The sequence below is a fragment of the Schistocerca piceifrons genome, chromosome 1 (genome assembly GCF_021461385.2).
Source record: "Schistocerca piceifrons isolate TAMUIC-IGC-003096 chromosome 1, iqSchPice1.1, whole genome shotgun sequence".
NCBI lineage: Eukaryota > Metazoa > Arthropoda > Insecta > Orthoptera > Acrididae > Schistocerca > Schistocerca piceifrons.
The window spans coordinates 1,040,341,451-1,040,366,717 of NC_060138.1; the positions used below are offsets into that span (position 1 = coordinate 1,040,341,451).

A 25,267-nucleotide genomic window follows, 5' to 3' on the forward strand; every position below is an offset into this window, starting at 1 on the left:
CGAAAGACAAACCTACCTTTCTAGCATTTGTAGACTTAGAGAAAGCTTTTGCTAATGTTGATTGGAATACTCTCTTTCAAATTCTGAAGGTGGCAGGGGTAAAATACAGGGAGCAAAAGGCTATTTACAATTTGTACAGAAACCAGATGGCAGTTATAAGAGTTGAGGGGTATGAAAGGGAAGCAGTCGTTGGGAGGGGAGTGAGACAGGGTTGTAGCCTATCCCCAATGTTATTCAATCTGTATATTGAGCAAGCAATAAAAGAAACAAAAGAAAAGTTCGGAAGAGGGATTGAAATCCATGGAGAAGAAATAAAAACTCTGAGGTTCGCCGATGACATTGTAATTCTGTCAGAGGCAACAAAGGACTTGGAAGAGCAGTTGAACGGAATGGACAGTGTCTTGAAAAGAGGGTATAAGATGAACATCAATAAAAAGCAAACAAGGATAATGGAATGTAGTCGAATTAAGTCGGGTGATGCTGAGGGAATTAGATTAGAAAATGAGACACTTAAAGTAGTAAAGGAGTTTTCTTATTTGGGGGCAAAATAACTGATGATGGTCGAAGTAGAGAGGATATAAAATGTAGTCTGGCAATGGCAAGTAAAGCGTTTCTGAAGAAGAGAAATTTGTTAACATCGCATATAGATTTAAATGTCAGGAAGTCACTTCTGGAAGTATTTGTATGGAGTGTAGCCATGTATGGAAGTGAAACGTGGACGATAAATAGTTTAGACAAGAAGAGAATAGAAGTTTTCGAAATGTGGTGCTACAGAAGAATGCTGGACATTAGATGGGTAGATCACATAAATAATGAGGAGGTACTGAATAGAACTGGAGAGAAGAGGAGCTTGTGGCACAACTTGACTAGAAGAAGGGATCGGTTGGTAGGACATGTTCTGATACATCGAGGGATCACCAATTTAGTATTAGAGGGCAGCGTGGAGGGTAAAAATCTTAGAGGGAGACCAAGAGATGAATATAGTTACCAGATTCAGAAGGATGTAGGTTGCAGTAGGTACTGGGAGATGAAGACACTTCCACAAGATAGAGTAGCATGGAGAGCTGCATCAAACCAGTCTCAGGACTGAAGACCACAACAACATCATCTTCCGTTTGCTTTAATGTTTCTAGTTTTTCTTTATGTGGAATGCCTTTTTTTAACTGAGTTCTTTATTCAAAGCATAAGTTCTTGAACTGATTTGTTTGATATAAATTAACTGTTTAATTAATTTTAATTTCTTTCCTACTGGGTTAATAGCTTCATATTTATTTTATTTCATTTATTGCACTACATTCAGTGATAATAATTTTTATTGAACCTTTTCTTTTCATGATGAGGGTTATTATATTTCTATTTCCACAATTGGTTTATTATTTGTTGCTGTTTTTTATGGTAGACTTTTGTCTTGCTCAGTTTTTCCTACTACTCACCTGATTCCTCTACCTCATTATTTCAAGTATTTAACTATTACCATGCTCATTTAAGGTTCACATTTAGGTTACTTTATTTCTAAATTAGGTTTATTTCACAATTTATTTTCTTTAAATGTAAGGTCTTTTGTTACTTTTACTGGTTTTGTATTATTATTACTTTTCTTTCTTTTCTTTCAAAAATGTTTATTAAATAATTACATTTAAAAATGGGTTATTGTTCATCAAAGTCTTTTGATTATGGGTTAGGTGAATTATTATATGATCATGATTTATATTGATTTTTTACTTATATGATTAGTTATATTCTAGGACGATACAACTCAAATTTTAAGATTTATTCTTTAACTTCTATCTTTTGAATATTTATTTAAATTATATTATTTTTCTTACAATACCTAAATTAGAGTATATCACTGAAGATTTTAACGAAATATTCTTATATCTGATGTGTTTATAAACATAAATCAATTATTTTTATAGTGGAAATATATTTTTTCAAACAATGTAAATATTAGAAATGTTTAATCACTAATACAAAAATTTGCCAGCTTTCATAATCTTTACATATCATTAACTGGAACTTAATAGTTCATTTATATTATTTCCAGGAATACTCCTTTCTTTTTCTTCAGTTAATAGAAAATAAGGTTATAGTTAACAGACGTTCAGGTCAAAACTAACTGCTATAATCCACTTCTTATTCAATGTAAAGTTGGCTCACTCCATACCTTTTGTTACAGTTAACTATCACCCTTTATTATGCTCATGGAAGAGCTCCTTGATTTCATTCATGGTATAGTCCTCCTAAAAGGACTAAGATAAACAGTGTTACTGATACTGTTCAGATTCTATTTATTGATGTTTCATAACAGTTGGTAGAATTAATGCAATTTGCAAATCAAAACTTATGAAAATTATTGCAATTCAGAAGATTCGAAAATGGAATGTTATTCAGGCTGAACTTCTTGGTCAGATCCATATTTGAATGATAATCTTTTTGCTTAGTCATTAATCTATTTTTTTGGTAGATGATGGCTAGTAGTATAACATTTATTGTTACAATAAATGTAATAAAAATTCTTGTAGGTAGAACTAAAATTGTTTTTGTTGATTAGCAATCAAGCTTTTTCAATAGAAGCCAAGTGTACTACTTACACAAGAAAATAAATTGTCTCCATGATTAGCGAACTGAAATATATGGGAATGATAATACTATATTTACAAAATGTCCATATCATGCTACAGCTTCAAATCGAAACCTTAGACCTTTTAAAAATAACTATAAGAATGTGCATGATAAGAGACAAAGTGGGCAGCTTTCAGACATTACGACGATTTGGTGCAGAATGTCTATGAAAAAGAGATCAATTACTACACAGGAGAGAAGCTGATGACAGTTTTAAACTTTCATGTCATCATTCATAAATAACTAATTACACAAGAACCCATTTGCATACATATTTTTCAGTTCCAATGCATGTTGAATAATAGAGTAAGTGTTATCTTAATGAATGTCATGAAGTTGTGCACTACAGACTTACCTATTTCATAATTAAAATAGTCAACAGAGATTACTTTTATAGTGATAGATTAAGGAGTTACTTGCGTGTCATCTGGAATCAGTTGTGTACTGGAAAATGGGCTTACAACCCAACCTAGGCTATTTGAAAATCAAGTTTTGTAAAGCAAGAGAAAAAATTATTAACTTATAGAACATACAGTGTGTCACCAAGAACCCACAGCTGAACCAACTTAAACTGTAGTGTATGATTTATTTAAAGGGAGATACATTTTTGTCAGGATAATATGAAGCCATTGAGACTTTATGTTAACCACAAGCATTATTTCTTGCACCTCTTAGAAATGACAATAACATCAATTTTTCTGTGCCTGATGTATTTCTGCTGATACATTCAGCTACTGATTTACAGTAAAAAAGATTCTTTAAAAATGGTCTGTTACTTGTTCATTTTCCAGACTTATGGACAACAAGGCAAATAGCTAAAAAACGAGGGAAAGAAGCTGAGGTAAAAGCAACAATCAGAGAATTCTTCATTTACCTATCATTTATAGTGACTGTGCATTTTGGTAAGTATTTGTTTTATTAGGACATAAGTTAAATGTGATACTACGCATCACCTCTGTTTTTTTATTTACATGATTACATCGTGTGGCGAGACATAAAATTAAAACATAGATACAGAGGGTGAAATTAATGTCTCAGAGGATTATTTAGCCTACAAGGAAAAGAAACAGTAAAATGATGTTGTAATGTGCTCTCATTGTAACCCACATATGTATAAACTGAAAAATAAGATAACAGAAGTACAAAACAAATGCCAAGAAACTTGCTTTATAAGGATTAATAGAAAAAATTCACATATTGTGCTGTTATAAGATTGAGTTACTATAATGCCTTTCACTGCTGTTAAATAAAGTCATCGTTTTTTCATTTGGCAAAATCATTAAACTGAGGTGTACACATTGTTATGGTGCCTTGATGGTTTGATAGGTATTAATACTGTAATTGACAGGATGGTGTCTCAGGATGGTGAGGTGGGTACTAGGTGTGAAGAACCAGTATCTTGGTGGTTGTGAAATCAGAACTGTGGCATATATTAAACTCCGCCCTAACAGGCCATGAAGGCCCAACATTGCCGACCGGCCGCCGTTGTCATCCTCAGACCACAGGTGCCACTGGATGAGGGTTGGAGTGTCATGTGATCAGCACATGGCTCTCCCAGTCAATTTACGAGACTGGAGCCGCTACTTCTCAATCAAGTAGCTCCTCAGTTTGCCTCACAAGGGCTGAGTGCATCTCACTTGCCTACAGTGCTCGGCAGACCAGATGGTCATCCATCCAAGCACTATCCCTGCCCGACAGTGCTCAACTTCAATGATCCGACGGGAACTGGTGTTACCATTGCGACAATGCCGTTAGCTAACATCATATATTATTCAGCCAAAACTCATACAATTGCTGAAGATGGCATCTCGGTGGTGTGTGTTGATCTTGGGCAACCGAGCTTGCCTTAGCAAAATACACAGTAGCGCATCAGAGTGCAAGTGTGACTGTCAGACCACAGCTCACAGTAGGGCGGGTATCAGATGCACCTGGGCACAGACAGTGAACTGAGGAGCTCCCAGAGATACCCTGTAGTCAGTCAAGGGCAGATTGTAAGACACCAGTTCAAGCCCCGGCAGCATCAGATCGAGGTGCGATGCACAGCCCAGCGGCTAGCAGAGGATGGATGGCCCACATTGGGTTGACATCTGGAATGGGGTAGTTCCTCCTGCAGGCAGCAGTCGAAGACACTTATTGTTAGGCTGGAGTGGACAATATTTATACTCACTTAGCCAGGTTCTATTATGATAAAGCGCCTTTTCTGGACCCACCAAGGGGCCAGGATATTGGAGCTTGAGGTGATACAGCGCTCCACTGCGATGGGATGGAGTCTTATGTCAGGTTGTTTCAGCCCTTTTCCAGCCCATACATCAGGTTTATGCAGGCAGCACACTGGCCCGCCTGCCCCACTAGGAAAGTGTTGACACAAAAACTTTCTGCACTGCTCAAAGTTAATCAGTACTTACATGTGAATCTGGAATATATCAGAGCTTCATATGCATCTACACGCAGCTGTATGAGTTGCCTCCGACATCATCAGCCATTTGGTTACTCTTCTGGATAACGGTATCCTTTGGACTTTTTCATGCATTACAATCTTCAACTTTTTGTATCCATAATTCTCCTGCATAGTTTAAAATATCATGATCCCTTCTTTCCCATCAGCATTGTCTTGGTCCACATATTAACCATTCACCTGGCTACATGTACTACGCACTTCAGTTCTCTTTTATTTACATCTTCCTCCCTAGCCTGCTGTCTGATCAAGATGATTATTTTCCTAATTCTCTTAATAATTCCAAACACGCGTCTCTCCTATTCTTGCTGAGTGACCTTTATTTTTTGAATGACTTTCTCTTTAAAAGCCCATGACTCCCTGTCAGAATCAGATCATAAACTTTCCTTTTCAACACATTGGTACATTCGTTTACAAACTCTATTTAGTTTACCAGATACATGTTAGACCAGTTACCAAGTGAGGTGGCGCGATCCCCAAGGCGCCTCGTGCAGCGGCTAAGTCCACTTAAAGGTCAGCCGCGAGTACGGCGGCGCACACAGCCATGCATGAATACCCACCCACCTCCCCAGTGGTCAGAACCCCTGCAACCCACAGATAGATTATAATCAATAAAGAATTTATTTAGAGATCTAAAAGATAAGAACTTAAAGTTAAAGTAGAGGTACACTTTAAAAAAAAAAAAATCTCACGGGATAGATAAGGATGCTTCGCAACTTCATAATGATCAATAAGATAAAAAATAAGAGATAAAGGATGAAAAACTGAGACATAGATAATATGAAAGTGAACAGAGAGCATTAAAAAAAACCAGAGAGAATCCCAGAATGCCCCAGAGAGCATCCCAGAGTGCCCCAGAGAGCATCCCAGAGTGCCCCAGAGAGCATCCCAGAGTGCCCCTGAGAGCTAAAACACTAAGAAGAATCGCTTCACGGCTTTTGGCAAGATCAATGTGTAGTAGTGTTTAATAGATAAGAAAATCGCGCAAGACTCTATCAAATATGCACATGTGATGACACTATTAGATAGCCGCTCCGCCAGTTAGGTTGGCAACATTATGACAGAACCACCTGCCACAGGAAAGTACAAGTTACTAAAACGCTTTCCCTCCGTAACATGCAGAGCTTAGGAAATTATTGCACAGGGAGGAAACTGCCAACAGGAAGCCGTCACACTTCCGCACCCTGGCCGTATCGGACGTCTCCGACACATTCCTACGTCTGACCTCCTTCTTCTTTCTTTTAGTGTTCAACCTTGAGATTGGTTTGCAGCAGAGCGCCATTGCTCTCTTCATTTGCATGTATGTGTTACATCCAACGTCATTCATGATCTGTTGCATTATTGATATCCTTGGTCGCTCCCGCCAATTCCTTCCCTCAGTAGCTCCTTCTGCTATTGTTCCAATGATGTTGTTGTGACGTAGGATGTGCCCTGCAAGTTTGTCTCTTCTTGTTTGGATGTGCCTCCACAGAGATCTGGTTTCCTGCACTCTTCTAATCCTCTTCATGTGTTACTTTGTCTCTCCAGATGATCTTCATCATCCCTCTATAGCACCACATCTCCAGGGCCTCTAGCCGTCGTCTCTCTTCTCTTCCAACTGTCCAAGTTTCACATCCTTATAGGGCCACACTCCAAACGAAACCTTTCATGATATGTTTCCTTATTTTCAGACTGATGTTGTTGCTGGTGAGTAAGTTCCTTCCCCCATTAATTGCAATTTTGGCCTTTTGTATTCTGGTCGCAATTTCTTTCCGGCTTCTACCATCTCTTGTGATTTTGCATTCCAGGTAAGTAAATTCCTCTATCACTTACAGCTCCTCTCTTCGAATTCTCATTCTCAGAGGTTCGTATTCTGCTCCTGTACTGCATACCATTAGTTTAGTCTTTTCTTGTTTATTCTCATTCCATACTAATTGCATAGAATTTTTTCCATTGTTCTGAAAACTTCCTTTAGATCTTCTTTTGTCTCTGTGACTATAGCAATATCATCTGCATAACGTAGCATGTCTATCTTCTGCCAATTAATTTTGATCCCCATCCCAGTAGTTTCTCGAACTTTGTCTAATGCTTCCTGGATGTAAGCATTGAATATAAGAGGAGAGAGAGCACATCCTTGCCTTACCCTTTTTCTAATATTTGCTTCTTGTTGCTGGTGACAGTTCCTAATTACTGCCACTTCATTCTTATAGAAACTGAGTATCACACGGATGTATTTGTACTTTATTCCACTTTTCCTCAGCACTCTGAACATCTCTTGCCAGATAACGTTATCAAATGCCTTTTCCACGTCTACAAAGGCAATATAAGTTGGTTTATTTTTCTGTAATTGCTTTTAGGTAACGAGTATCAGTGCCAGAATCGCCTCTTTTGTTCCCAATCCCCTTCTGAAAAAAAAAAAGGTTCAAATGGCTCTGAGCACTACGGGACTTAACATCTGAGGTCATCAGTCCCCTAGAACCACTTAAACCTAACTAACCTAAGGACATCACACACATCCATGCCCGAAGCAGGATTCGAACCTGCGACCGTAGCAGTCGCCCGGTTCCGGACTGACGCGCCTAGAACCGTTCGGCCACTGCGGCTCGCAATCCCCTTCTGAAATCAAACTGATCTTCACTCAGCATATCCTCCACCTTCTCTTCAATTCTCTTCATAACTATTTTTATGAGAATTTTTGATGCATTTGATATTAGGCTTAGAGTTTGGTACTGTTCGCATTTTGTAGCTGCTGCTGCCTTGTTTGGTATAGGAACAATGATACATTTCTGGAAGTCTGTAGGTATCTAAAAGTGTTCAAATGTGTGTGAAATCTTATGGGACTCAACTGCTAAGGTCATCAGTCCGTAAGCTCACACACTACTTAACCTAAATTATCCTAAGGACGAACAAACACACCCATGCCCGAGGGAAGACTCGAACATCCGCCGGGACCAGCGGCACAGTCCCTGACTGCAGCGCCCCAGACCGCTCGGCTAATCCCTCGCGGCTGTCGGTATCTCGCCTATGTTATAGATGGACCTAATCAGTTTAAGCAGCATCATTTTCATACTGTCACCAGCATTCTTTATTAGTTCTGCAGGGATGTCATCAATCCGCGTTGCTTTGTTGTCCCGTAGTTCTTTTAGAGCTCTGTCAAATTCTTGCAGAATGTCATCTCCCTTGTCATCTTTGTCTACTTGCTCTTCTCTTTCTGTTACTTCCTCCGAAAGAGGTGTTCCGGCATACAACTCCTGTATGTATTCTTTCTGTCTCTTCACAATGTCTTCACCGAACAGCATTTTCCCCTCTTTATTTTCTATTGTGCCTGAGAGTGCTGTTTTACGTTTGTTAAAAAAAAATTATTTGCTCTTCTGTAGGCTAAATCAGTTCTTCCGTTTCGCATATTTTCTTTCACTTCTCTGCATATTTCTTCAAGAAAATTTTCTTTTGCTTTCCTAGCTTCTCTATTAACTAAATTCCTTATATTCTGCCGGCCGCGGTGGTCTAGCGGTTCTAGGCGCGCAGTCCGGAACCGCGCGACTGCTACGGTCGCAGGTTCGAATCCTGCCTCGGGCATGGATGTGTGTGATGTCCTTAGGTTAGTTAGGTTTAAGTAGTTCTAAGTTCTAGGTGACTGATGACCTCAGATGTTAAGTCCCATAGTGCTCAGAGCCATTTTTGAACCTTATCTTCTGTATTCAGCTTTTCCTTGTTCATCAGTTGCATTTTTGTATAATCTCCTGTTTTCTATAAGCTCAATAATATCTGCTGTAATCCATTTCCTCTTGTTACTGGGTTCAGTTATTTCAACTATATTTTCTACTGCTTTGTATGTACCAGATTTAATTTGATCCCAGTCTTCATTTACTCCACCACGTTGAAAATTCTTAGCTAGGTTGTCTGTTTCATGAGCATAGCGCTTTGCCAGTCCCTCAGTTTTCAGTTTTCTAGGTCCCATTTAAGTTTTACTGGCTTCTTCTTCAAACGTTTGAATCTCAGTGAACTTTTCATCAGGACCAGGTTATGATCACTGCCTATGTCTGCAGATGGATAGCTCCTGCAGTCTTTTATCTGGTTCCTAAAATGTGCTTTCACTAGAATGCAATCAATCTGTTGTCTCCTCAGGTCTCCAGGGGGCCTTCTTCGTTTGTGATGTTGGAAAAGTGTGTTTGCAACAACTGATTGGTTCCTCAAGCAGAACGTCTGACCTGCCGGAGATATATTGCACGCTGCTCTCGATAGCGCAAGATGCGAACTTGAGCAAAGCTGGCAGAGATAGTGAACGAAACATCCGAGGGCGCCGCTCTGCAGGCGTTTACAACAACGCACGTCAGAGACAGGCGAGACTACATCACCTATTGTCTCGACTAGTTGAGACGGCAGGTCAACAATCGATGAGACTGCGCAATACCACGCAGCGAGCACTCGGCGCCCTTGTCTGACAGGAATCAGCGTTTTTACCACCGACGTTTTGGCGACAGGGCACTTAGGTGCGTTCCTGTGCGAGAAACGCGAACGGCAGACTCCCACGCCCAGCAGGTAAATCCGCCAGCAGCGCCAGCATCAACCATCGTGACGTTCAGTAATAACAGACAGGACGACTAATATGCAGTTTCTCTGGGTAACGGGTCTGACTTGCGTGTGTTCCCCAGGTGCCTGCTGTGGCAACCACGACAGCGCGCGGATTGCAAGGGGAGGCCACGACGTTATGATCACATATTTACTTCATACTTTGTACGCATTTACTAGGCCATTAAAACAACATAGTGTGCAATTAGTAAGGTGCACTACTCTGACAGTTTCTTGAAAATAGGAAGAGAAGTTCTACGTGTCTATTACGTAACTAATGTATCTCTACGTAGGGGACTGGCGTTAGAGTTCACGGTAGAGTTGGAGATACGTAAAACGAACATGTACGAGGCGACGATTCGATTCCTGCTCAAACATAATTTTTAATCTATTTTTTTTTTTTCATCACTGCTCATACTGTTTAATTTATATGACATTTAAAAGGTAATGTAATTCTTTTAAAAAAACTTGTGTATTCCACTCAGATTTAGCAAATTTCGTGTTCTTTGACTGCATACCATTTTAATTAAATTTAATTATTCGAGCAAACATATTTATAACTATCCACAAGTAAATGAAAAATGCGTATAGAGTTTTCTTGAAAATGCGTTCCTGTCATGATTTGCGAAATCCGTTATACATGCGATCTGGTAACGTACCTGGAATTACTTTTAGATTAGATTAGATTAGTACTTGTTCCACAGATCATGAATACGACACTTCGTAAAGATGTGAAACGTGTCAGGTTGATAAAAGGTGTCTATACAAGATATTACATTACACAAAATATTACATTACACTTAATTTTTTTGTGGGGGTTGGGGAAATTACCCACTTACTACATCCAAAAATTCATCTAATGAGTAGAAGGAGTTGCCATTAAGAAATTCTTTTAATTTCCATAATTTACCCCCTTCTGAGCCAAAGTTAGATTTAACCTTGAGTAGTGAAGATCATCCTTTCTCCTAGTTTGTAGCCATGTACACTGCTATTACTTTTGAATTTGTTAATAACAAATTTCATAAGTGAATATACACTCCTGGAAATGGAAAAAAGAACACATTGACACCGGTGTGTCAGACCCACCATACTTGCTCCGGACACTGCGAGAAGGCTGTACAAGCAATGATCACACGCACGGCACAACGGACACACCAGGAACCGCGGTGTTGGCCGTCGAATGGCGCTAGCTGCGCAGCATTTGTGCACCGCCGCCGTCAGTGTCAGCCAGTTTGCCGTGGCATACAGAGCTGCATCGCAGTCTTTAACACTGGTAGCATGCCGCGACAGCGTGGACGTGAACCGTATGTGCAGTTGACGGACTTTGAGCGAGGGCGTATAGTGGGCATGCGGGAGGCCGGGTGGACGTACCGCCGAATTGCTCAACACGTGGGGCGTGAGGTCTCCACAGTACATCGATGTTGTCGCCAGTGGTCGGCGGAAGGTGCACGTGCCCGTCGACCTGGGACCGGACCGCAGCGACGCACGGATGCACGCCAAGACCGTAGGATCCTACGCAGTGCCGTAGGGGACCGCACCGCCACTTCCCAGCAAATTAGGGACACTGTTGCTCCTGGGGTATCGGCGAGGACCATTCGCAACCGTCTCCACGAAGCTGGGCTACGGTCCCGCACACCGTTAGGCCGTCTTCCGCTCACGCCCCAACATCGTGCAGCCCGCCTCCAGTGGTGTCGCGACAGGCGTGAATGGAGGGACGAATGGAGACGTGTCGTCTTCAGCGATGAGAGTCGCTTCTGCCTTGGTGCCAATGATGGTCGTATGCGTGTTTGGCGCCGTGCAGGTGAGCGCCACAATCAGGACTGCATACAACCGAGGCACACAAGGCCAACACCCGGCATCATGGTGTGGGGAGCGATCTCCTACACTGGCCGTACACCACTGGTGATCGTCGAGGGGACACTGAATAGTGCACGGTACATCCAAACCGTCATCGAACCCATCGTTCTACCATTCCTAGACCGGCAAGGGAACTTGCTGTTTCAACAGGACAATGCACGTCCGCATGTATCCCGTGCCACCCAACGTGCTCTAGAAGGTGTAAGTCAACTACCCTGGCCAGCAAGATCTCCGGATCTGTCCCCCATTGAGCATGTTTGGGACTGGATGAAGCGTCGTCTCACGCGGTCTGCACGTCCAGCACGAACGCTGGTCCAACTGAGGCGCCAGGTGGAAATGGCATGGCAAGCCGTTCCACAGGACTACATCCAGCATCTCTACGATCGTCTCCATGGGAGAATAGCAGCCTGCATTGCTGCGAAAGGTGGATATACACTGTACTAGTGCCGACATTGTGCATGCTCTGTTGCCTGTGTCTATGTGCCTGTGGTTCTGTCAGTGTGATCATGTGATGTATCTGACCCCAGGAATGTGTCAATAAAGTTTCCCCTTCCTGGGACAATGAATTCACGGTGTTCTTATTTCAATTTCCAGGAGTGTATATATTGTGAGGCTACAATGAAGATCTCTAGCTCTTTAAATAAGTGTCTGCAGGATGATCTTGGATGAGCTCCTTCAATGCGCACTCTTTTACTCAATGATGAGTTACCCCAGAATATGATGCCATACGAAAGCAGAGAATGAAAATAAGCGTGGTAAGCTAATTTACTCAGATGTATATCGCCAAAATTTGCAATGACCCCAATAGCATAAGTAGCTGAACTCAAACGTTTCAGCAAATCCTCGGTGTGTTTTTTCCCGTTCAACCCGTCATCAGTGCATACACCTAGAAATTTTGGATATTCTACCTTAGCTACCGATTACTGATCAAAGTCTATATTTATTAATGGTGTCATTCCATTTACTGCGTGGAACTGTATATAATGTGTTTTGTCAAAGTTTAATGAGAGCCCATTTGCAGAGAACCACTTAATGATTTTCTGAAAAACATCGTTTACAATTTCACCAGTTAATTCTTGTCTGTTGGGTGTGATAGCTATACTTCTATCATCGGAAAAAAGTACCAGCTTTGCATCTTCTTGAATATAGAATGGCAAGTCATTAATATATATTAAGAACAGCAGAGGACCTCGACGCTTTGAGATGCAGACACAGAGGCAAGGCCCATTTGGCGTCGCGATGAGACGTTGCCAATGTAACAAGAACAAACTGTGTAGGTGCAAAATTTTTGAATATCACACTATTTACACTTGTACTACAAAAATGAAGGTTTGAGTGGAAGTCGAACCACAGTCTCATATACGCGCGACTTACGAAGCTCCAACACTAATCCTTGGACCAACATAAACTCTGACGTCCACTACCTACGCATAGATACATCAGTTACGTAATAGACGCGTAAAACTTCTCTTGCGATTATCTCGGAATTGCCAGAGTAGTGCACCTTACTACTTGCCATTTTGTTGTTTTAATGGCCTACTAAAGGTGTACGAAGTTTGAAGTAAAACAGTGATCTTAACGTCGTTGCCTCCCCTCCTTAGTAACTCTAAATCGTTCACTCATAGCTACATGTGGGCTCATGGCTTTAAATTTGAACACTGGTTTACGAATGTCATTCAAGTGGCGATTTACAGTCACAGATGTGATCCACGCTGTCATCGAGATAAATTCCCTGTCCTCCTGCGACCTCAGCCTGCATGTCCGAACACTACCATTTCGGACCTCGTCACATCATCGAAGGTTGCATGCCAGCCCACACAACACAGCGCCTACTAAACGAGTTCCCATCACCCACGCGACATAGTTCAGTGATGTCACCGCCCTGCTGCTCAACAGTGCATCACATCAGGACGACGCCAGATACTACTGTTTTCTCGTAGCCTGGACAGCTGGCCCCCAACAAACTCCGTACTGCAGTGACTGAAGCAGGCATGGAATAACCGTCAGAGAGCAACTGGGCTTTCTCCCCTTCATCAGGGACCAAAGAAACCGAATGACTGCCTCCCTTGTGGCGACTTAGAGGACTCAGTGCCCGGAAAATTGTCGACCGGTATCCTATTCGCCCTATCGGGGATTTTTGCATGTTACATGGTGTGGCATACCATTTTCTCGACGTCCGACATAGTAAAACCCTCTAACAAAATACCTATGGCAACAGGGGACCTCCATAAAACTCCAATAACTACGACCTTTGGACTACTTGAATTCCCATATGTGCCGTATGACCTACAGAATGCAGTAAAGACTTTTCACAGCTTTGTTGGTGAAATTTTGCGTGGACTAGACTTCTGATTTGCTTACGTGGATGATGTGTTGGTGGCATCGTCACGCTGAAACAAACACGAACGAGGTCAACGCATGTTTCTCCAAAGGTTTGATGATTGTGGAATCCTCAAAAATCCAGCTAAATATGTCAACGGTACTAACAAAGTGTCGTTCCTAGGATTTTGTATGCTCCAGTTGAGTGAGTGCATTGCCGCACTTGCAATTGACAGTCTGAAAGTAAGTTTGTCATTGCTTCTAAAAGGGAATATGGTTCCCCATGTGACATATATGAATGCCATACGAATCCACACCCGTTCGTGATTCAATGACAGAAGGAGTGTCAGCAGAGGAGAAATGACGAATACAAAATGGTTCAAATGGCTTTGAGCACTATAGGACTTAACTACTCAGGTCATCAGTTCCCTAGAACTTAGAACTACTTAAACCTAACTAACCTAAGGACATCACACACATCCATGCCCGAGGCAGGATTCGAACCTGCGACCGTAGCGGTCACGCGGTTCCAAACTGACGCGCTTAGAACCGCACGGCCACACCGGCCGGCAAATGACGAATACACAGGGCGCTCAAGAAGAGAGAATAGCAACAGGTTGGCGTGCTCGAGGTTATTTGTGTATGCATCATGATGGCAGATGAATGTGTACTGACAGTGTGGTCCCCAATGGAAGTGTATGAATGGGCACATAAGACTAGTGTGTCCGTTATCCTTGAATGCCTACAGCGAGTTTATGGTGAAGAGGTCATTTCTGATCACATGGTGTAGTGCCCCCAGAATTTTACGAACGTCCGAAGACACTTGTGTTCCAGCCGTTTCGAACACGCGTTATTTTAAAGCAGGACGTAAGGATGAGCATGGAATACTGCACCCATTTATTGTTTGTGCAGGCGAAACTGGAAGGGAGATAATTCGTCGGCGCTGGCAAGTATTCAGCGCGACCTGCCAAGAATAATCAAATACGGCCCGGAAGCTCCGTGGCCGGCCGCAAAGAGTAATGTAGTTTTGTATTGTTGAAAAACAAATGGAGTGACTCGAGATAGTGACTGTTTATTAGACGTTGAACTGCTGTTGAGAGTACGTGGACTGGACGTGGATAGTCAGCCACGATAAAAGCTTATGTATTAATTGTGTTCAAAAATGTGTGATTAACTGATTCTGGGTGCTTAGTAATGTGTGAGTTTACGTCATAAAGTTTAGTTGTTTTTTGTACAAAGTGGAAATAAATATGTTCTGGTGCATTGAATGATATTCCAACAGTAGCGTATTTTTTAAATAAGAAGAGAGAGAGAGAGAGCGAGAGAGTGAAAATTTCCCCTTCCTAGCAGTGAAATCTTCGGAGAAGCGTCCGGTGCTAGCAGAAAACATCGACGCTGCAAGAAAGCAGAACCAGCATTCTTCAACAAGTAAGCCCACGAAAACGTTTAAGCTGTATAGAGAGAGCTTAACATTACACCGGGACACTGTAATGGTTGGTCGCTGGTGTTGCGTGTTCAGAGATGGAAGGAAGAGTGTGGAGAATGAAGGTCCAAGTGAGCGTCTAGCCATAGCCACAAATGAAAACAACATTGCTAGCGTACAGGACATGGCGTTATTGGAAGGTTCGTTAGGGTGTCCGACTTGGCATCCACACAGTCTACTGGCCATGCTCAAGCCCATCACATGCTTCATGATAATTTGGGTTACTAAAACGTGTCTGCAATATTGGTGCTGAGGAGCCTGACCCTGGATCATAAGAGTGTAAGAATGGGAATCAGCGTTGATCAATTGATGTGGTACATACAAGAGGGAAATGAATCCACATTCAGAATCATCACAGGCAATGTGACATGGGTGCACCACATTACTCCAGAAACCAAGGCCACCTCTACAACATGGAAGCAACCAGTTTACCATTGAGAAAAAATTTCTAACTACCTCCAAATAAAAGATTATGGCCACAGTATTCTGGGATGCGAAAGATGTGATTGTCCTTGATTTCTTCCATCAAGGCACCATCAATGTGGCACGCTACTGTAACAACCTCACCAAACTCAGGTCTGCTATTCTATGAAACAGACCTGGGCCGTTAAGTGAAGGTGATGTACCCTTGGATGACAACGCAAAACCACACACAGCAAGGCTCACACATGATCACATTCATCACTTCAGATGGTAGGGATTGGATAACCCAGGCTACAGCCTCTATCTTGCCCCATCAGACTGTCACCTTTTCCCTGCATTGAAATCCGCATTATCCTGATGTCACTTCGAAAACAATGCTGAGCTGGAGCAGGATGCGCGACCATTCCTTGCATCGCAGGGCACCAAGCTTTACCAGATTGGTTTATTCAAACTGATTACATGCTACGACTAATGTCTCAATGTCGGTGGCGACTATGTCAAAAAATAGGCAAGGTATATATTTCATGATGCCATGGTGTATTTAGTTTTGGCAATGAAGTATCTGTGTGAAAAACAGTTACGATGCTTACCTGTCCCCAAAAATGATGCATTACTGAGCCACTGAGGCCAAGGCGCCATTCCATGCAGTCCTTGCCAGCCCCAAAGTACGGGATTCGACGCCTGTTACTTGGACTGATGAACTACAGGCAGGATTTGAAGCCTGCCAGATCAGCCCCATTGAAGCCAACCTCCTTGGACATCCAATAGTCCCACTAGTGATTTTCTCGAAATCCTCATTCCATGCTGTCTGTCGATGCCATGCTACAAAAGAATGTAAATGACCACTGGCAGCTTTTGGGTTTATTCTCCAAGAAGAACACAGAGACGCAATGCTAGTGGCTACCATTTTACACAGGATTTTTAGTGGCACATGACGCAGTTGGATACCTCCGATTCGTGGCGGCAGAGCATGCCTTCACTATACAGGATGGTCCATTGGTCGTGACCTGGCCAAATATCTCACGATATAAGCGGCAAACAAAAAAACTATAAAGAACGAAACTTGTCTAGCTTGAAGGGGGAAACCAGATGGCGCTATGGTAGACCCGCTAGATGGCGCTTCCATAGGTCAAACGGATATCAACAGCGTTTTTTTTAAATAGGAACCCCCATTTTTATTACATATCCGTGTAGTACGTAAAGAAATAGGAATGTTTTAGTTGGACCACTTCTTTCGCTTTGTGATAGATGGCGCTGTAATAGTCACAAACATATGGCTCATAATTTTAGACGAACAGTTGGTAACAGGTAGATTTTTTAAATTAAAATACGATTACCTGTAAATACCACATTAATGCAATAAATGCTCAAAATGATGTCCGTCAACCTCAATGCATTTGGCAATACGTGTAACATTCCTCTCAACAGCGAGTAGTTCGCCTTCCGTAATGTTCACACTAACACTGACAATGCGCTGACGCATGTTGTCAAGCGTTGTCGGTGGATCATGATAGCAAATATCCTTCAACTTTCACCACAGAAAGAAATCCGGGGACGTCAGATCCGGTGAACGTGCGGGCCATGGTATGGTGCTTCGACGACCAATCCACCTGTCATCAAATATGCTATTCAATACAGCTTCAACTGCACGCGAGCTATGTACCGGACATCCATCATGTTGGAAGTACATCGCCAGTCTGTCATGCAGTGAAACATGTTGCAGTAACATCGGTAGAACATTACGTAGGAAATCAGCATACATTGCACCATTTAGATTGCCATCGATAAAATGGGGGCCAATTATCCTACTTCCCATAATGCCGCACCATAAACCCAACAAGGTCGCTGATGTTCCACTTGTCGCAGCCATCGTGGATTTTCCCTTGCCCAATAGTGCATATTATGCTGGTTTACGTTACCGCTGTTGGTGAATGACGCTTCGTCGCTAAACAGAACGCGTGCAAAAAATCTGTCATCGTCCCGTAACTTCTCTTGTGCCCAGTGGCAGAACTGTACACGACGTTCAAAGTCGTCGCCATGCAATTCCTGGTGCACAGAAATATGGTACGGGTGCAGTCGATGTTGATGTAGCATTTTCAACACCGACGTTTATCAGATTCCCGATTCTCGCGCAATTTTGTCTGCTACTGATGTGCGGTTTAGCCGCGACAGCAGCTAAAACACTTACTTGGGCATCATCATTTGTTGCAGGTCGTGGTTGACGTTTCACATGTGGCTGAACACTTCCTGTTTCCTTAAATAACGTAACTGTCCAGCGAACGGTCCGGACACTTGGATGATGTCGTCCAGGATACCGAGCAGCGTACATAGCACACGCCCGTGGGGCATTTTGATCACAATAGCCATACATCAACACGATACCGACCTTTTCCGCAATTGGTAAACGGTCCATTTTAACACGGGTAATGCATCACGAAGCAAATACCGGCCGCACTGGCGGAATGTTACGTGATACCACGCACTTATACTTTTGTGACTATTACAGCGCCATCTACCACAAAGCGGAAAAAGTGGTCCAACTAAAACATTCATATTTCTTTACGTACTACACGAATATGTAATAAAAATGGGGGCTCCTATTAAAAAAAAAAAAAAAACGCAGTTGATTTCCTTTTGACCTATGGCAGCGCCATCTAGCGGGCCAACCATAGCGCCATCTGGTTTCCCCCTTCAAGCCAGACGAGTTTGGTTCCTTGTAGTTTCTTCGTTTGATGCTTATTTCGTGAGATATTTGGCCTGGTCACTATCAATGGACCACCCTGTATATACAATCATCCAGGGTCTTTCGCATTTCCGCAACCATGAAATAATTGTCCCCCAGTGGAAATCAAACAACTTTATTTTATTTCGCAGCTTTGCAATTGATGTCACTGCCGACACTTTGGCTGTTGTGGAAAGCATTTCGGAGAGCTGGAGGCAGCGCAAAATGACGACGAGGAGTTAAGGACCTACCGAAAGGCAAGAGAGCCCAGTACTTGGACTGCGTGCCACTGCCAGGCACAGAGGAGCTGATACATTGCGAGAAGTCAGCAGGCCGACAGCAGCTGTATGCGCCTGCCCCTTTGTGACGACTGGTTTACGACGGTCTACACAGACTAAACCACCTGGGAATCTCCACTACGAGGGCGCTACCAGCGCAGCGTTTTGTGTGGTCTGTGCACAGAAGGGATACCGTACAAGGACTAAGGCCTGCATTTCCTGCCAGAAGTTCAAAGTAACATGGTATGAACGGGTTCCTTTCGGAAGTTTCGACCTCGCAAGAGGCACAATTCTCACATATACACCTGTAGTTGGTAGGTTCACTCCTGATCACACATAGCTACTGGTGCTGTCTCACGGTGATCCACAAATATATCAGATGGCCAGAGGTATTTACACTGGAAACACAACTGCTGAAGATGTGGCGCATCTATTCGTCTGAGGTTGAATTTCACGATTTGGCTGTCCGCAGCAAGTGACCAGGATCGTCAGTGGGAGGCAAAAACATTTCGAACAGTGGCCCTGCTGTATGGGATACACATGACAAGGACTCCACCACATCCGGCAGCCGCAGCGGCATTCTTCAAATGTGTGTGAAATCTTATGGGACTTAACTGCTAAGGTCAACAGTCCCTAAGCTTACGCACTACTTAACCTAAATTATCCTAAGGACAAACACACACACCCGTGCCCGAGGGAGGACTCGAACCTCCGCCGGGTCCAGCCGCCGCAGCGGCATTGTGAAGCACCTACAACTTCCCTTGAAAGCCGTTGTAATCTGCCACAGAACGGTTTCGTGGACTGAGGCCCTCCAAGTAGTGCTATTGGGACTGCGCAGTGCTGCAGGCTTTACCAGGGGAGCTGGTGTAGGCGAACCTCTGCATCTTCCAGGATAGTTTTTTGAGCAGCAACCCGCCCCTCCGCGCTCTACTCAAGATTTCAGCGCCATCTCCATAGATAAATGGAGGCCATGGGACCGTGTGGAACTACACGGCATGGAAATCAGGCTACTTTTGTTTTTAAAGACCTGGCAAAGACGAAGAAGTTACTCCGACACGGCACGCTACGCAGATAACTGGGACCGCCCTACCAAGGCGCATACACAGTTGGAGATGAAATGATAGGACACTCCTGGTATTAAAGGAGTAGACACAGCAGTCTCTATCGTACCTGAGAGTAGAAGATACCGCCGAAATGCGGGCCACCACCGGTCGCAGTACATCGGCTTCCACCACAGGCGGCGGCTCTGGATCTAAGGCAGTGCCGCCCACCTGGAAACCGACCGGTCACCCCCCTCCTAGAGGCAGCAGTCATCTTGCAACAACAGCCGGCACACCAGTATCCAGCCACGATGGAAATCAGGGACAGCTGAGTTGGTTCCCGGCTATACCGGTTTGTTTCACCTGCAGTTAACCTGACTGTTAAAACTGCTCAAAATAACCGACTTCTGGTTGTTTCATTTTTATTGTTTATAGTACGTCAATGGAATTGTGAGTATATCTAATTTACCTTCTCTTCTAGGAAACATTGTGCATTTTTCTCGTTGTATGATATCGTAAGTTTCTTGTGCCACCTCCTGTTTCCAGTCTTTTAAAGCAAATGGAACATTGTCCTTCATTACTACCAAAGACCGTAAAAAACTTCCTGGCTAAGGATGGCGCCATTCTGCTATACAATCGATATCCGGCGACTACATTCAGAAATTACCGCATAGACCAGGTGGGGACAAGTGTTGGATACTGCACATGCTTGAACATCGTCTAATATACCACGCCACTCGGCAACAGGTACATTATTGTCTCAGCAATGCTGTACCGATTCTTACGTCACTTGTTTGTTGATCGTTTCTAACTAACAATGTTGTTATAATAATGTAGTGATAGCTTTTCTCATTTTCTGAAATAACCCGGTATTTCCAAACATCAGAAATTTTACAAGCAAACATTACACTTTTTTCTAAAAAAAGATTTTATTTAAAAACCAAAAACTTTAGCACTGATGCTGTGGCAATTTGATGTACCGGTATTTTTAGCCAGTTATTAGTAAAAAAATAAAAAAAAACTATTATAACCGAGATGAAACAAATACTGACTATTCCGAACTAAAATGCCGGTATCGCTTTTAACCAGTCAGTTTTTCTCATCCCTAAAGAAAACTTACGTACAGAAAGTGCAATTCCGTTTCGAGCGGCAGGCATGTCGTAGCTCAAATAAGTTAATTTTTTTTTCTTTGCCCTATGAAAGTGTGTTGTAGCTACCTCAGCTTGCAGGTTGCTCCACACATCTCCGTTAGGAACTTTGCAGACGACCAGTACCATAAAGAACCCGCTCTCCAGCAGACAGTATATTGGTACCTATCGCGCTGCGCGGATCGTAGTGTGTGTGGTTGTTGGGCATGCATTACGGACAGTAACTAGCGGCACGATAATACAAGGTGTATCAAGAACAATCATCCCATTGCACGTCTATACTTCTGAAACTAATAACCATATACAGTGAATTTGGTTTTTTAATGAACGGGAAACTCAAAATGGTTTGTTTTTTTCACACCTTTTCATAGGTGTTCTATATTCCGCCCTTCAGATGCACGACAAATGTCAATGCGGTATTCAATTGTTCCCACACTGCAGCGAGCATGTCTTGAGTTACAGTATCCACAGCTGCTGTTAAGCGATGTCTCAGTTCATTCATTTTTGTTAGTAACGAAGGCACTTAAATAGTCTTTTATTGAACCCCCACAAGAAATAATCACATACAGCCAGGTCCGGTGAACTTGGAGGCCAGTCATGTAAGGCTGAATCATTTGGTCCAGTGCGACCGATCCATCGTTGAGTAATCCTTTGATTTAAAAATTCCCCTACTTCCAGATGCCAGTGAGGCGGTGCCCCAGGCTGTTGGTAAACGAAGTCTTTCGAATCAGTCTCCAACTGTGGGAAAAGAAAGTTCTCAAGCATATCGAGATATGTTCTCGGCAAAGAAACATGGACCATACGCCTTTTCCCGTGAAACTGCACAAAACACATTAAATTTTGGAGAGTCCCTCTCATGTTGTACAATTTCAAGTGTCTGTTCCTTGCCGCATATTCTCACATTATGACGGTTCACCTTTCCATTTAAACAAAATTTTGCCTCGCCTCTAAACACTAAGCATGGGAGAAAACTGTCATCCTCCATCTTGCCACGAACGAAATTACAGAACTCCACATGTCGTTGTTTGTCACCTTCACGAAGAGCTCGCAGTAGCTGAATTTTGTGTGGTTTCGTGTGTAACCGTCGACGCAACACACGCCAGACGGGCGACAATCGGGGACGGTCCGGCGATTTGCCTTTACACAAACAACCTGTTTCTCTGAATTGTTCTTGCCTTCGTCTAATGCTCTGTACTGTAGAAGGATCCACGAAAGCCACGCTGAACAGTTATTACTGACACGCACTGCGCAAAACGTAGAACGCCAAACGCTTTCTATGGTCCCGACACCATTTTCACAACTGAAGTGGGCGCGCACTGCTGCTACCTAGCGGAAACCATGTAAAACTCAAGAGTTTACTTTTTCCAACAGTACACTGTTCACGCACTTGTCTATAATTACATAATAGTTATGATTTTTTAAAAATCGGATAATTCTTTTTGACACACCATGTACAAGAGTAGGTTATGGGATTACAGTTATCTATGTTGTTGCTGTGCGGACCCATAAAGAGTTTTACCTTCATGTAAAGTGTACCGTTTATTAATTGCCTACAGACGAACAGATATCCAGTACTGTTATGAAACTGAGAGGGATTGAGCCAAATGACATGAAAGATGACTATTCAAGTTACCACCTAAAACAAAGGAAAGAAGAACTAAAACATAAGGATTCAATCAAGATAGGGTCGTCTCCTGATTGTAGTGGATTAAAGTATTACTGTTATATTGTCTCTATTTTTGTCTCAGTATGTTCCTTTTGGATGTTTTTGTTTCGTTCCTTCATAAAGAGTAGCTACCTGCATAGCTGTAGCTATTTTTTTCGTAATTAATGGAGTGATCAGTGATAGCAGAGAAGCTACCCGTATATTCATGCATCTTCAACAAATTTTAGATGTTTTCGTGGGAAAAATTCAGACCTGAAAGGTTAATGTGAGAGAGGGTTTTCTCGCGACTAGTAGCTACAGTTCAAGCTCTGCGTTTCGTCGTTTGCACGATTTCTCACCAGCTTTAATGCACGCCCCAAACAAACAGGCCTCAATTACTAAAATTCGAATTTTCTGACATAGTCTGTGTCTGCCACAGTTACTGCCCGGGTCATTCCCTTTTACCTTACTTTTGTTATCTTTCACATCTTTTTGTGGCATTTGCTACGCTGCTAGCTCTATGCCCCCTATACTTGCACGTTTGTCTGCTCAGAAAGCAATTGTTGATTGTTCCATTCTTTTACTCACTTCTCGTATCGGATGGCGGTCGGATTTTCAGGGAGGGAGGGACGGGTGGTTGTTTCTCGCAATAGATAAGCCCCGAGAAGCCTTCGTCTGCCTCTGATCTACACAACGACATGATTCTTTGATTCTTTTTATGTTACCTGAAATTGTTTTCAACTCTTAGCTTTTGTCATATTCTGGACGTCACTAACCTACTACACTACCGGCCATTAAAACTGCAAATAATGAGGGCGGCATGCAACATCGTCGAACTGCATGAGATCTACATCTCTGGATATGCAAATAATTAACGTTTCAGCCTACCAGCACGATTTAGGCTTGCGTAACACCATCAACATTTTTATATAGAAATATCACGCTGCTGGTTTCTTACTCAGAAATGTTTATGAGAAATGGTTTTAGGCTCCATGTGAGAAGAAGAAAGATCTACCAGTACGTGTTAGTATTCGACAGAGGCAGGAGCGAAGTCTTTGGAGGCTGTAGTTCTTTGTTGATCTACGTGTACATGATTCTTCCACAATTCACACTTAGGTGCCTGGGAGAGGGTTCATCGAACCACCTTCTAGCTATTCTCTACCGCTTCTCTCTGGAACAGTGAGCAGGGAAACAAACACTTAAATCTTTCCCGTGCGAGTTCTGATCCATCTTATTACGATGATCATTTCTCCGTATGTGGATGGATGCCAACAAAATATTTTCGCATTCGGATGAGAAAATTTATGATTGAAATTTCATGAGAAGATTCAGCCACAATGAAAAATGCCTTTGTTTTAATTATTACCATCCCGATCCGCATATCATCTGACCTTTGAACTTTTTCGAACTCGCTATTCGCATTGGTCTGGATTACACGCCTGTCGCGTGAATACAAGATCGATGGGTTCAAGAGGGCTGTACTCAACTCTAAGCAACATGTCAATTGCCGCACGCAACGAACTCCCGAGAGAACAGACATATTGTGCGAGCGGCTGTGTGGGATTGTGCAGCCGTATCACGTACCTTGTTTCAGGAAATGAGCATGTTTACAGTAAGACAAATATCCACAAGACCAGAGCGATGGCGTCTGGAGCACCACGGACTGTCAGCATGGCGTCCATTGTCGCAGCATTCTCTGGCGCAGCAGCAGGCAGGCTCGCCGAAAATGGTGCGTTCAACGAGAGCTCTGGACATATAGAGTGGCACCGCTTCGTCTTTTAAGATGAGTCGGGGTTCTTCTCACAACACACTACGGATGTATCCGTGTATGGAGCCTCCGAGGAGAATGAATAGATTACAAGTTTGAGTCAGGTGATGAAGGATGCAGGTTCACTTTGCAAAGACTTCACAAAGGAAGACAACATGGTAATAGTGGATGGGATGGGCAACAGCATAGATAGGGACTCTAATTATTCAATTGATGGTGACCCAGTAAAGATAGTTTCAGCAATGAGACATTCTGGTGTTGGGCTTGTGTCTGTTCCGAGACACCATGAATGGCCTCATGAAATGAAATGTCGTGTGGCTAGGGCGTCCCGTCGGGTAGACCGGTCGCCTGGTGCAGGTCTTTCGAGTTGACGCCACTTCGGCGACCTGCGCGTCGATGGGGATGAAATGATGATGATTAGGACAACACAACACCCAGTCCCTGAGCGGAGAAAATCTCCGACCCAGCCGGGAATCGAACCCGGGCCCTTAGGATTGACATTCCGTCACGCTGAAATGGCCTCATTTAAAACCCTCTGTCGGGACGGTTAATTTAGTGATGGAACAGCTGCTTGGATCTGGTATGGAATCATATTGGTCAGGTTCCTGTTGACTTTATCAGTAGGTGGGACTATTCTAGGCATGGCCTTCGCCTCAACAGGAAAGGGAAGAGAAAACTATCTGGGCTAACAGCAAATAACTTAAGGGGGGGGCATCATCACAAGTGGTAAAGAACCAGTGATTACAAGTGACAGAACAGCAGTTTTTAGAGTAGGCAGGGCAGAAATAAAAGATTTTCAGATACAGGCTGAAAATGACATTCACATTGATAAAACAGGCTGCCAGAAAGCAAATTTTAATGTACACGGTTCAGACAAACATCCCCTGATTGAAACTGGAGATATCCAGAAATTGACAGAAAAATGAGGTTCATCCTGATGTAATTCAGCCAGTGCACAA

The 25,267-nt window shown here is 42.9% G+C and overlaps 1 protein-coding gene across 1 annotated transcript in view; it reads left to right on the forward strand.

Annotated features, from left to right (window-relative positions):
- The first annotated feature begins 19,901 nt into the window (after positions 1 to 19,901).
- LOC124777416 (polycystin-2-like) overlaps positions 19,902 to 25,267 on the forward strand; it is a 65,737-nt gene continuing 60,371 nt past the window's right edge. The window contains exon 1 of the mRNA XM_047252816.1: positions 19,902 to 20,099. Within this exon, the coding sequence (XP_047108772.1) occupies positions 19,902 to 20,099 (198 nt within the window). The remainder of the gene's footprint in view (positions 20,100 to 25,267) is intronic.